The sequence below is a fragment of the Hemitrygon akajei genome, chromosome 5, assembly GCF_048418815.1.
Source record: "Hemitrygon akajei chromosome 5, sHemAka1.3, whole genome shotgun sequence".
NCBI classification, from domain to species: Eukaryota; Metazoa; Chordata; class Chondrichthyes; order Myliobatiformes; family Dasyatidae; genus Hemitrygon; species Hemitrygon akajei.
Window position 1 is genome coordinate 122,883,769 of NC_133128.1, and position 12,268 is coordinate 122,896,036.

Below are 12,268 nucleotides of genomic sequence, written 5' to 3' on the forward strand. Positions count from 1 at the left end.
CCAAGAGTGTTCACAGCTCACAGTAATTGTCCCTTAGTCGGGTGCAAACGCCAGCACTGATGAAACCCCCACCTGGAAACCTGCTGCCAGTTGCCTGGAGCCTTTTGTCCACGGTGCATGCATGCCTTTCGGCTCAATCTTGTACTCTCAGCGCCTGCACATTCAATGCGCAAATCACTGAAGGTGAATTCTGAACCGTTGTGATTTCTCGGTAAGAACAGTGCAATTGAAAGTGTTTACGAACACTGGTTCCCCTCTGCTAAATGGCACCAATCTAGTAAATATTCTTATGAGAATTCAGTATCCAATTTAATACAGGTTCAAGTTTAATTGTCATTCAACCATGCATGAACACTCATGAATATAGGCAAAAGAAACAGCGTTACTCTGAAATGAAGGTGCAAAACACAGTACCAACAGTCATACACAGCACAAAGCACATATAAGACAGCAGTAAACATAATCACACAAGAAAGAAGATAATATAGCCAAGTCCCAGAGTCAATGGATGTTGTCAGCAGATCGCAGATGACCAGCTTGTCTTTCACCAAATGAAAACTGGAGAGCAGCACTGACGAGAGGGCCACTCTCTAGTCCAGCATGGATACCGCCTCTGGTGTTACCTCTCCTGGGCGGTTGCGACAGGCCACACCAAGGTATGAGGCTTAGCCTGTGCTACAGCAGAGACCACACAGCTCCTCTGTCATCGGTCACGCTAATAAACCAATGAATCAGACTTACAGTATTCCATGTTACCAATGTCCAACAGGGCCTTGCAATCACAAGAAAAATGACCAAGACAATCACTCACTGTTAAGACTGCACACTACCTTTGCACACCAACTCCAATGCCTTCCTGTAACAAGCAGTACTCAATCGTCTGCTAACAAGCAACTAGCTGATGGGGTAGGCCTGCAGTACATGAAGTTTTTAATGTCCAGTAGCCTCTTGTGAGCTTAAAAAAGATGTTTAAAAAAGAGAAACACACCTTTAATTGACCCCATAGAGGATGCTACATTCCAGTGTGCTGCCTTCTCACAGCAAGCTCACTGAATCAATACATTCAATGTCAACAAGCATTGTGTGTATCAATAGTCAAAGTCAACCTAGTTATTTTTATTTATTTTATTTTTATTTAGAGATACAGTGCAGAACAGGCTCTTCTGGCCCACCAAACCGTGCCAACCAGCAACCCACTGATTTAACCCTAGCCTACTCATGGGACAATTTGCAATAACTAATTAACCTACTAACCAGTATGTCTTTGGACTGTGGGAGAATCCAAAGCACCTGGAGGAAACCCATGCACATACGGGAAGAACATACAAACTTTCTTACAGAGGGTGGCAAAATTGAACTCCAAACTCCAACGCCCCACACTGTAGTAACATCGAGCTAGCCGCTATGCTACCGAGGTGCCCTACAATTCACAAATCTGACAGAAATGATTTTCTGTAATGCAGCTTCCAATGTCACTACTCTGTATTGCCGTGCCCTCCCCAATCTATTTTCCTTCTCCTCATCATATGCTCTTACCCCTACCACTGTCCAGAGCCCCAAACTCTACTCCGTGCTGACTCAACTCTGATTTCCAACACTTGCCCATTGAATATCCAACGAACGGTTCTCCGTTTTGCCTTCAGACTTCAGACGACTGTGGTGTATTGTACCAACCCAGCTGTGTGAGACGCAGCCCATCAGAAGCATTGAAAATGACCCTTGATGTTGAAGGGCAGGAAATACAGAGGCTAACTACCAATGTCATTCTTCCTCAACGCAGAGATTTGGGGAATGAAGAACATGTCAGACATAACTGCAGCTACCCCATTTCCTTCTTCAGTCTGCAAAAAGTCATGCATGAAATTCAAGGGAAACCTCATCATGCACAGAGTGGTAACCATTTGGAACCCATCACCACAGGCAGAACGACAGGTCAACAGCAGGGATGGATTTAAAAAGTCTGTTGTGGATCAGAAACATGGGCAGAGAAAAGCTGGGCTGAGTTGACTCTCTACTGTACACTAGGTACCTGAGAGAGAGTTTAATGTAGAAGTGTCTCAGATCCAGAATATCAAACACCAGTCCCATTAAAGGTGAACATCAGCAGAAGGAGCCTCTCCCGTGCCTAGTGACCAGGGTGCAGAACTGGTTCTGCTGAGCAGCAGCAATAATTGCAGAGTTTGACACCAACTCACTTTGGAACTTGTCATTGGATTCACCAACTGTGCTGATTAAACATCCAGCATGCAACTTTATTAAACATTTTTCCCAGTGTGAACTTGCCGGTGCTTCACAAGGTGGGATGAGTGAGTGAAACCCTTCCCACACACGGAACAGGTGAACGGCCTCTCTCCCGTGTGAATTCGCTGGTGTGTCTGCAGGCTGGATGACTGAGTGAATCCCTTCCCACACACGGAACAGGTGAATGGCCTTTCCCCAGTGTGAACTCGTTGGTGGATCAACAGATCGGAAGATCGAATGAATGCCTTCCCACAGACAGAGCAGGTGAACAATCTCTCCCCACTGTGAACTCGCTGGTGTGTCTTCAGGTGAGATGAATGGGTAAATGCCTTCCCACAGTCTGAGCAGGTGAACAGCTTCTCCCTAGAGTGAACACGCTGGTGTCTCATCAGGTTGGATGACTCAGTAAATCCCTTCCCGCAGTCTGAGCAGGTGAACGGTCTCTCCCCAGTGTGGACTCGCTGGTGCGTTACAAGACGGAATGAGTGAGTGAATCCCTTCCCACACACGGAACAGGTGAACGGCCTCTCTCCCGTGTGAATTCGCTGGTGTGTCTGCAGGCTGGATGACTGAGTGAATCCCTTCCCACAATCTGAGCAGGTGAACGGCATCTCCCCGGTGTGAACTGATTGGTGTGCCAGTAGGTCAGATGACCGAGTGAATCCCTTCCCACAGTCTGAGCAGGTGAATGGCCTTTCCCCGGTGTGAACTGACTGGTGTGTTTTTAGGTGGGATGACTGAGTAAATCCCTTCCCGCAGTCTGAGCAGGTGAATGGCCTTTCTCCAGTGTGAACTCGCTCATGTGTGAGCAGATTAGATGACCGAATGAATCTCTTCCCACACACGGAGCAGATAAACGGTCTCTCCCCACTGTGAACTCGTCTGTGTCTCTGCAGGAGAGATGGGTGAGTAAATGCCTTCCCACAGTCTGAGCAGGTGAATGGCCTCTTCTCAGAGAGAACTCTCTGATGCGTCATCATGAGGGATAAACTAATGGATCCCTCACAACCACACAGAACAATCGAGCGGTCTCTCTCCCTGGTGTGTCTGTGGGTAGGCTGAGTGTGTGAATTTCTTCCCACACACCAAACAGTGAATTGGCCTCTCACCAGTTGTTTGACGTATCTTCAGCATGGGTAACACACTGAATCACTTCCCACAGTCAGAACAGGTGAACCGTCCGTCTCACTCTGTTGTGAACCTGCTGATGTATCTTCTGACCGGATGGCTGAGTAAACCCCCTCACATACACAGAGCAGGTCAATGACCTCTATCCAGTGTGAACTCACTGGTGTTTCTGCGGGTCGGCTAAGTGAGTGAATCACTTCCCACACTGAGAGTAGGCGAACGATAAATCCCTGCTGTCAATTCTCTGGCGATTCATCAAGACAGATGTTAGACCTAGTGAATCCCTCGCACAATCAATTCAGTTGAAGAACTGATCTCTAGTGAATAAATGCTGGTGTGTTCTCAGTATCCCATTTCCAGTGCATTTCACTCAGTTAAAACAGAAGCTTTTGTCATTTCAGAGGCAAAACAAGTTTCTAATCTTCATTTCCAACTATCAATAGATATGTTGGTGTTACAAAGGAAATATCTGGTCACTTCTGGACAGACACAGCAGAACTGATGTGTTGTCTTTGAGATTCCTGTACAGAAACTCTTTGCCGATTTTAACCTATAAAAAGATATACAAAACACATCAATGGGTGAAGGACAACATTTCATAAAAGATTACTTTAGTCTCTCTGGTGAGCTCTAACATCACAGTTAGGTTCAACCCTAGTTGGAGGAACAACTCATCTTTTAACTTATCAGGCATTCAGAGGGACCATCAAATACACTGATGGTCTTCCAATCTGTATCAGAACAGGCCATTTCTACCCATCTTCAGTCTGTGACTTGGCTCAGTTTGTCTCTCTCCATTAATATTATTTCAAGTTCTGGTCATGTCCCATTGTGTTACAAAGACACATAGTATTACATGGCTGCACCTGGACATTTTCTAATTACTCTGACCACCCCACCCAACCCCACAGGTGATTGATGGTGGTGAACCTATTGATGGCAATGAAGACAAGGGCATTATTCTTTCTCAATCAAGATTATTAAAGTGAGGCACTTTTGAGATGTGAAAACTACAGCTCACTTGATACCCAGGACAAAGTTGTTTAATGTCATTATGTACCCAGACAGAATGGGACAAAACATGTTCTCATGGGTGGAAAGGTCCAAAAAAAGAGAAGGTAGAACAAAGGTGATTTTCTAAACTAAAGCTAATGCAAGGATTTTGTATTTTTCATTCCTTTGTAGCATTAATTGACATTTTAATTGACTAGAAGGTAGACTTAGTTCCCTCTTTTAGTCTCAGTGTCAACTCATGTTATCTACCAAGATTTGGATAACAGCTGACTCTAACGTCAGAACTGATCTCAATGTTTGCTAATCCATTTGTCCGAAGGGTGACTTGGAAGCTTTTCATCCGAAATGTTTGTTCCAAGCGGATATGGGATTGCTTTAAGTCAGTAGGCTGGGCCACATTCAAAGACTCATCACATGTGAAGTGACAATTCTGGACCAAACTTGGATCACTGATGGATGTTCAGCAGTGAGGTTTGAATGCTATCACCACCTACAAAGTAAAATCAAGTGACATAGGAGACAACAAGGTAAAACAAGCTCAATGCCTTTTATGCTCACGTTGACCATCAAAACATGGAGGCACCTTCACAAACTCCCACAGCCCCCAATGACCCTATGCTTTCAGTTTCTGAGGCTGACATGACAGCATTCCTCAGAAAGGTGAACCCACGGAAAACAGACTGGGTACCTGGCTGAATATTGAAGAACTGTGCCGATCAACTGGCTGGAGTGTTCCCTAATATCTTTAACCTCTGGCTTTGGCAGTCTGAAGTACCCACCTGCTTCAAGCAGGCTTCAATCATGCCTAAGAAGAGCACGGTAACCTGCCTAAATGACTATCATCCAGTAGCACCTACATCCACGGTGATGAAGTGCTTTGAGAGGTTAGTGATGAAACTTATTAACTCCTGCTTCAGGAGCAACTTGAATCCACTAAAGTTTGCCTGCCATCACAAAAGGTCAACAGCAGATGCTATTTCGTTGGCTCTTCACTCATCCCTGGAACATCTGGACAATGAAGGTGCAAACATCAGGATGCTCTTCACTGACTACAGCTCAGCAATCAATACTATCAATCCTTCAAAACTAATCAATAAGCTTCAAGACCTGGGACTCAATACCTCAATGTGCAACTGGATCCTTGATTTCCTCCACGATCTCCACCAGTACAGGTACACCACGAGGCTGTGTACCTAGCCGCATGCTCTACTCACTTTATACTTATGCCTATGAGGCTAAGCACAGCTCCAATGCCATACTTACGTTTGCTGACAACACCACAGTTCAGGCCGAATCAAGGATGGTGATGAATTAGCATATATAAGGAAGGTTGAAAATATGGCTGAGTGGTGCTATAACAACAACCTCTCACTCAATGTCAGTAAGAGCAAGAAGGTGATTATTGACTTCAGGAGGAGGAAACTGGAGGTCTATGAGCCAGTCCTCATCAGAGGATCAGAGATGGAGAGGGTCAGCAAATTTAAATTCCTCAGTATTATAATTTCAGAGGGTCTGTCCTGAGTCCAGCACATAAGTGCAATTATGAATAAAGTACAGCATGCCTCTACTTAGAAGTTTGTGAAGACTCTGCATGTCATCTAAACCTCTGACAAACTTCTACTGATGTGTGGTGGAGAGTATATTAACTGGCTGCATTACAGCCTGGTATGGAAACCCAATGTCCTTGAATGGAAAAGCCTACAAAGAGTAGTGATATAGCCAATCTGTAGTGGGTTCTGTTCTCCCCACCACTGAGCACATCTACATGGAGAGGCAATACAGGAAAACAGCATCCAATATCAGAGATGCCCACCATCTAGGCCATGCTCTTTTCTCACTGCTGCCATCAGGAAAGAGGTACAGGAGCCTCAGGACACACACCACCAAGTTCAGGAACAGTCATTACCCCTCAATCATCAAACTTCTGAACTAGAGGAGATAACTTCCTCAACTTCACTAAGCCCGACAAGGAACAGTTGCCACAATCTATGGCCTCACTTTCAAGGACTCTTCATCTCTTGTTCTCGAAATGTATTATTTAGTTATTATTATTATTATTATTATTATTATTATTATGCCTGCTTATTTTGTTGCTTCTTTTTATTCAATGTGTAATTGCTCAGAAGACGAATCTCAGGCACTATATGGTGACATATATGCATTCTGACAATAATTTGTTTTTAGTTTGAACTTTGAGTTCCTAATCCTTGGATTCAGGTAGCTAGAGTTTATCAGTGTCTGAGAAATCCATCCGCTCATACTCCCTCCGCCTGCGCTTCCAAACACGTCCTACCGATTAGCGGAGAACATGAGAAGTGCCACCCATGGCTGACCGTGTACCCAGAATACCCCGCGACGAGATAAACGTCTATCCATCCCAGACCCAGCACTACGCGTGCGCCGCAATAATGGCGACAGGACCTTCGCTTATCAGCATACAGCTCCCCGGGGCCGAGTCCGAATCGTGAGGCTGAGAGAAAGGGTAAACCCAGAAAACCCGGGATACAGGGCCATGGTGTGTACGGAGCTTGCAGTAAGTGTCCTTCAGTCGGTGTGCGGACACGAGTCCTCAAGAAACCCTCGCCCCGAGACCCGTTCCTACCTGCTACCGAACCTCCAGAGCCTGTTGTCCACTCAGCGCATGCGCGATTTTCGGAAACTAGGGGCTTTATTTTCGTAAAACGCCTGCGCATTTGATAGGTAAGCCTCCGATAGCGGCTTTTGGAGCGCGGAGATTTCTGGGTAAGAAAGGTGCCATTGATAGTGTCTACAAGTACCGGTTCCCTACCGCCATGTATTCAAAATTAGGCAATGATTTTATGTAGAGAACTTAGCAGTTATTTCAACACAGCGAGCTCCCACAAACAATATGCTCAATATCAGAAGGCATTACATGTGTCAAAAGTCAAAGACCAACACGCTAACAAATGCAGAAATAAAACAAAAAACAAAAGAGATTCTGCAGATACTGGAAATATAGAGTAACAAAAACAACCAGCCAGAGGAACTCAGCAAACCAGGTAACATCTACGCAGAGGAATAAACAGTCATGATTTCAGGCCGAAGCACTTCACCAGTCACCAACATTGAACCTATTGAACATTACAAACATAGAAAACCTTCAGCCCACAAAGCTGTGCTAGGTAGAGATTGGTGTCTCCTCAGCTGAATAATTTGTACAGAGGTGCATTCAAAGATGGCTCAAGGTCAAAGAGACTCTGGAAGAAAGTTCTTCCTGCCAACAGGCCAAGACCAAAAGAAAGAGGCGGCTGGGTCCCTCTTTCTATAAAAAAGCAGGACGAACTCAGCAGGTCGGGCAGCATTCATTGAAAGAAGCAGTCAATGTTTCAGGTCGAGGCCCTTCGCTGAGTTCATCCAGCTTTTTTGTACATCTTGATTTGACCACAGCATCTGCAGTGTACTTTGTGTCCCTCTTTCTATATTGGTCGGCAAGACTGGCTTTCAACTAAAGATTTTCCATTCAAACTAGAACTGCGGAAACCAGCCCCCCTCCACTTTATTGGCCCCTTTAAAGTAATTAGGATCTGGAGTTACACGCATGCTTCGGTTCTTTGCGGGAATGGGACCCAGTATTCAACATGCCAAGGATTTGGCCTGAGAGTCTCGCTCATGTTTGGAAGCCTAAGATCTCGGGGCTCTGGAGACGGGTGGATTGAGGGTCGGTGTCCCGGCAGGAGACTTGTGTGTCGTCGGGGAGGCCGGAAAATCTTCTGCTGTAGGCCCGAAGACCCGAGGTCTTCGCGATCTTCGGACACAGAGTTTGAGAAAAAGCTACGAAACGGACTTTTAACATCATAAACCAGTGGGTTGTTGTTATGTCTCCCGCTCACTGTGAAAATGGGGGTCACCACCCTTTCCCTTGCTAGGGAGAGAGAGGACCTGTGGTTTGTTGAATGTCCAATGAAATGCAAAGCCTTTGGGGTAACTTTGGTCAGTGTCTTGGCTATTGATTAGCACACGCTTGGGCTTGGTGACAGTACCGGTGCGCTTTTTTTGCTGGTGGGGGGGCGGGGGGGTCATTGCTTGCAGCAGCTTAAGTGCGGGAGGGGTGATTGGGAAGAGATTTTGGGATTTTCACATTTAACTGTCGTTCATTCTTTGTTGCATTTCTCTGTTTTTGTAGATGTTTGCAATGAAAAAGCATTTCAGGATGTATATTGTATACATTTCTCTGACATTAAATTGGATCTTTGAACCTTTGGAAAACTTCTATAGATGTACCATGGAGAGCATTCTGACAGGCTGCATCACTCTGTCTGGTATGGGGGGGTGGTACTGCAAAGGACTGAAAAAATCTGCAGAAGGTTGTAAATCTAGTCAGCTCCATCTTAGGTACTAGCCTTCAAAGTACCCAGGACATCTTCAAGGAGCGGTGTCTCAGAAAGGCAGCATCCATTAATGAGGACCTCCAGTACCCAGGGCATGCCCTGTTACCATCAGGTAGGAGATACAGAAGCCTGAAGGCACACACTCAGCAATTCAGAAACAGCTTCTTCCCCTCTGCCATCCGATTCCTAAATGGACGTTGAACCCTTGGACTCTACCTCACTTTTTTAATGTATAGTATTTCTGTTTTTTGCATGATTTTTAATCTATTCAATATATGTATACTGTATAAAGTATACTGAATAAAATTTACTTGTTTATTATTATTGTTTTATTTTTTCTTTTATATTATGTATTGCATTGAACTGCTACTACTAAGTTAACAGATTTCACGCCACATGCCAGTGATAACAAACCTGATTCTGATTCTGAAAAACGTATTGGACAGCTATCACAATACACTTAAAGCAACATACAATATTGCCCAGAGGCTATAGTGGAGCAACTCGGGAAGTTACACTCAACTATTGTCCCATTCTCCTTAACAGCTTTAATCCTTTCTTGTAATTGTCTTTGGCAATATTGTGAAACACTTGCAATTTTACTTAACTCTCTCATCTCTCACAAATCACAGCATAGGTTTTTCCTTTAACTTAAGTTGTATTTTATTTACACTAATATTTATTAAAATAGGCATCTCCGCTTCTTGAATTAATCTGTACACTTTTGAAAACATTTACGACAAGTGTTACATCAATCATTAATGGCATTGTCTCCTCTCCGACACTTTTTGTGTGCCAATCTATAGTGAGAGAAAAACAATTTTTATATCTCCTACTAGATCTGTTGAAGGTACATTTTAATCAACCTTTTGCTAATCTCTGCTGCCCTGCTCCCCTCCCATTGTGCTGTTAGAAACCACCGACTGGCAGTGCACCAGCTAACGCCGGCCTCATCTCGTCTTCAAGAGGTCACACTTGGTGTGGGCTTTTTTGAAACCTTGCCTGGGGAAGCCAGGGGTACTGGGTCTAGTGCTAATCATACCTTTTCAAACACTGAAGTAGGTACTGTTATCCCTTGCCTGTTCTTACTGTGCCTTTTCCTTCTTTAACTTTTGCTTGCTTTCTGTTTTTTTAAGCAGATTCAACTAAACGTTTTTGCATTTCACATCTACATTAAACAAACACAAAGCACCTGTAAACACAAAGTACTCTGCAGATGCTGGGGTCAAAGCAGCACACACAACACGCTGGAGGAACTCAGCAGATCGGGCAGCATCCGTGGAAACGAACAGTCAACGTTTCGGGCCGAGACGTTTCGTCCGGACCAAAGAGGGAGGGGGCAGAGGCCCTATAAAGAAGGTGGGGGGAGGGTGAAAAACCAGTAAGGGGAAAGATCAAGGGGTGGGGGAGGGGAAGCAGGGAGGGTATAGGCAGGAAAGGTGAAGAAGGAATGTAAGGGGGAAGCACTATGGGTAGTAGGAGGCGGAACCATGAGGGAGGTGATAGGCAGCTGGAGAGGAGGCAGAAGGAAACTAGTTTGGGGGAAAGGAGGGAGAGGGAATTACCAGAAGTTGGAGAATTCATTGTTCATACCAAGGAGTTGGAGACTACCCAGACAGTAAATGAGGTGTTGCTCCTCCAACCTGAGTTTGGCCTCATCATGGCAGTAGAGAAGGCCATGTATGGACATATCCGAATGGGAATGTAGAGGATGCCGCACCGGATGCAATAGATGACCCCAACAGACTCACAAGTGAAGTGTTGCCTCACCCTGAAGTGTCAAGCACCTCCGCTCCGACCGCCATAAAGCATCAAGTTGGATAAGTCACTGGGACCAGACAAGATATACCCCAGGCTACTGTGGGAAGTGAGGGAGGAGATTGCGGAGCCTCTGGCAATGATCTTTGCATCATCAATAGGGATGGGAGAGGTTCCAGAGGATTGGAGAGTTGGATGTTGTTCCCTTATTCAAGAAAGGGAGTAGAGATAGCCCAGGAAAATATAGACCAGTGAGTCTTACTTCAGTGATTGATAAGTTGATGGAGAAGATCCTGAGGGGTAGGATTTATGAACATTTGGAGAGGCATAATATGTTTAGGAAAAGTCAGCATGGCTTTGTCAAAGGCAGGTTGTGCCTTATGAGCCTAATTGAATTTTTGAGAATGTGACTGAACACATTGATGAAGATAGGGCAAAGATGTAACGTATATGGATTTCAGCAAGGCATTTGATAAGGTACCCCATGCAAGGCTTATTGAGCCACGGAGGATGAGGAGTGACTTGATAGAGGTATATAAGATGATGAGAGGCATTGATTGTGTGGATAGTCAGAGGCTTTTTCCCAGGGTTGAAATGGCTAACACAAGGGGCATAGTTCCCATTCTGATATGTCTATCCATGGCCTCCTCTACTGTCAAGATGAAGCCACACTCAGGTTGGAGGAACAACATCTTATATACCGGCTGGGTAGCCTCCAACCTGATGGCATGAACATTGACTTCTCTAACTTTTGTTGATGCCCCTCCTCCCCTTCTTACCCCATCCCTGACATATTTAGTTCTTTGTTTTTTTTCCTCTCTCTGTGCCCATCACTCTGCCTGTTCTCCATCTCCCTCCAGAGCTCCCCTCCCCCTTTCTTTCTCCTGAGGCCTCCCGTCCCATGATCCTTTCCCTTCTCCAGCTCTGTATCACTTTCACCAATCACTTTTCCAGCTCTTAGCTTCATCCCACCCCCTCCAGTCTTCTCCTATCATTTCGCATTTCCCCCTCCCCCTCCTACTTTCAAATCTCTTAGTATCTTTCCTTCAGTTAGTCCTGACAAAGGGTCTCAGCCCGAAACGTCGACAGCGCTTCTCCCTATAGATGCTGTCTGGTCTGCTGTGTTCCACCAGCATTTTGTGTGTGTTGTGTGGGCATAGTTTTAAGCTGCTTAGAAGTAGGTACAGAGGAGATGTCAGGGGTAACTTTTTTACACAGAGTGGTGAGTGTGTGGAATGGGCTGCCAGTGACGGTGGTGGAGGTGGATACAATAGGGTCTTTTAAGAGTCTCCTGGATGGAGCTGAGAAAAATAGAGAGTTATGGGTAACCTGAGGTAATTTCTAACGTAAGTACATTTTCAGCACAGCATTGTGGGCCAAAGGGCCTGTATTGTGCTGTAGGTTTTCTATGTTTCTAAACCTCATTTTTATCCCTGTACAGGTGGAGCTTTCTAACATCACATCTTTAGGGTTTCATTAACCTGGATTACATAGGCAGGATAGTGGAATGGCTCTCTTGTGGGATATGGGAAGTCAGAGAGACCTCCAGTGTCTCTGATGACTAGACCCGCAAGAAGTGCATCCAGCTGCAGCTTCTTTCAGACCGCGTTAAGGAATTGGAGCTGGAACTGGATGAACTCCAGATCATTCAGGAGGCTGAGATGTTAATCAACAGGATGTATGGGGAGGTAGTTACAAACGAGATGCAGGGCACGAGTAACTGGGTGACGATCGGGAAGGGGTAAGGGGATAGGCAGCCAGTCCAGAGTACAATTCTG

General features: G+C 45.2%; 1 protein-coding gene and 1 long non-coding RNA gene across 2 annotated transcripts; one reads left to right on the forward strand and one right to left on the reverse strand.

Annotated features, from left to right (window-relative positions):
- Positions 1-330: 330 nt before the first annotated feature.
- Positions 331-7,031, reverse strand: LOC140728131 (uncharacterized). The gene is made up of 2 exons (XM_073046349.1): positions 6,986-7,031; positions 331-3,919 (listed from the first exon to the last, which is right to left on the reverse strand). The coding sequence occupies exon 2, from the start codon at positions 3,219-3,221 to the stop codon at positions 2,256-2,258; it is 966 nt and encodes a 321-aa protein (XP_072902450.1). The 5' UTR covers positions 3,222-3,919; positions 6,986-7,031; the 3' UTR covers positions 331-2,255.
- LOC140728132 (uncharacterized) lies at positions 6,784-9,053 on the forward strand. The gene is made up of 2 exons (XR_012099003.1): positions 6,784-6,916; positions 8,528-9,053. It is a non-coding gene; the product is annotated as an uncharacterized lncRNA (long non-coding RNA).
- The last annotated feature ends 3,215 nt before the right edge of the window (positions 9,054-12,268 follow it).

Excerpts from the sequence above, each read along its gene's own strand:
- LOC140728131 (XM_073046349.1), bottom strand. The coding sequence starts at position 3,221 with ATGATGACGCATCAGAGAGTTCTCTCTGAGAAGAGGCCATTCACCTGC.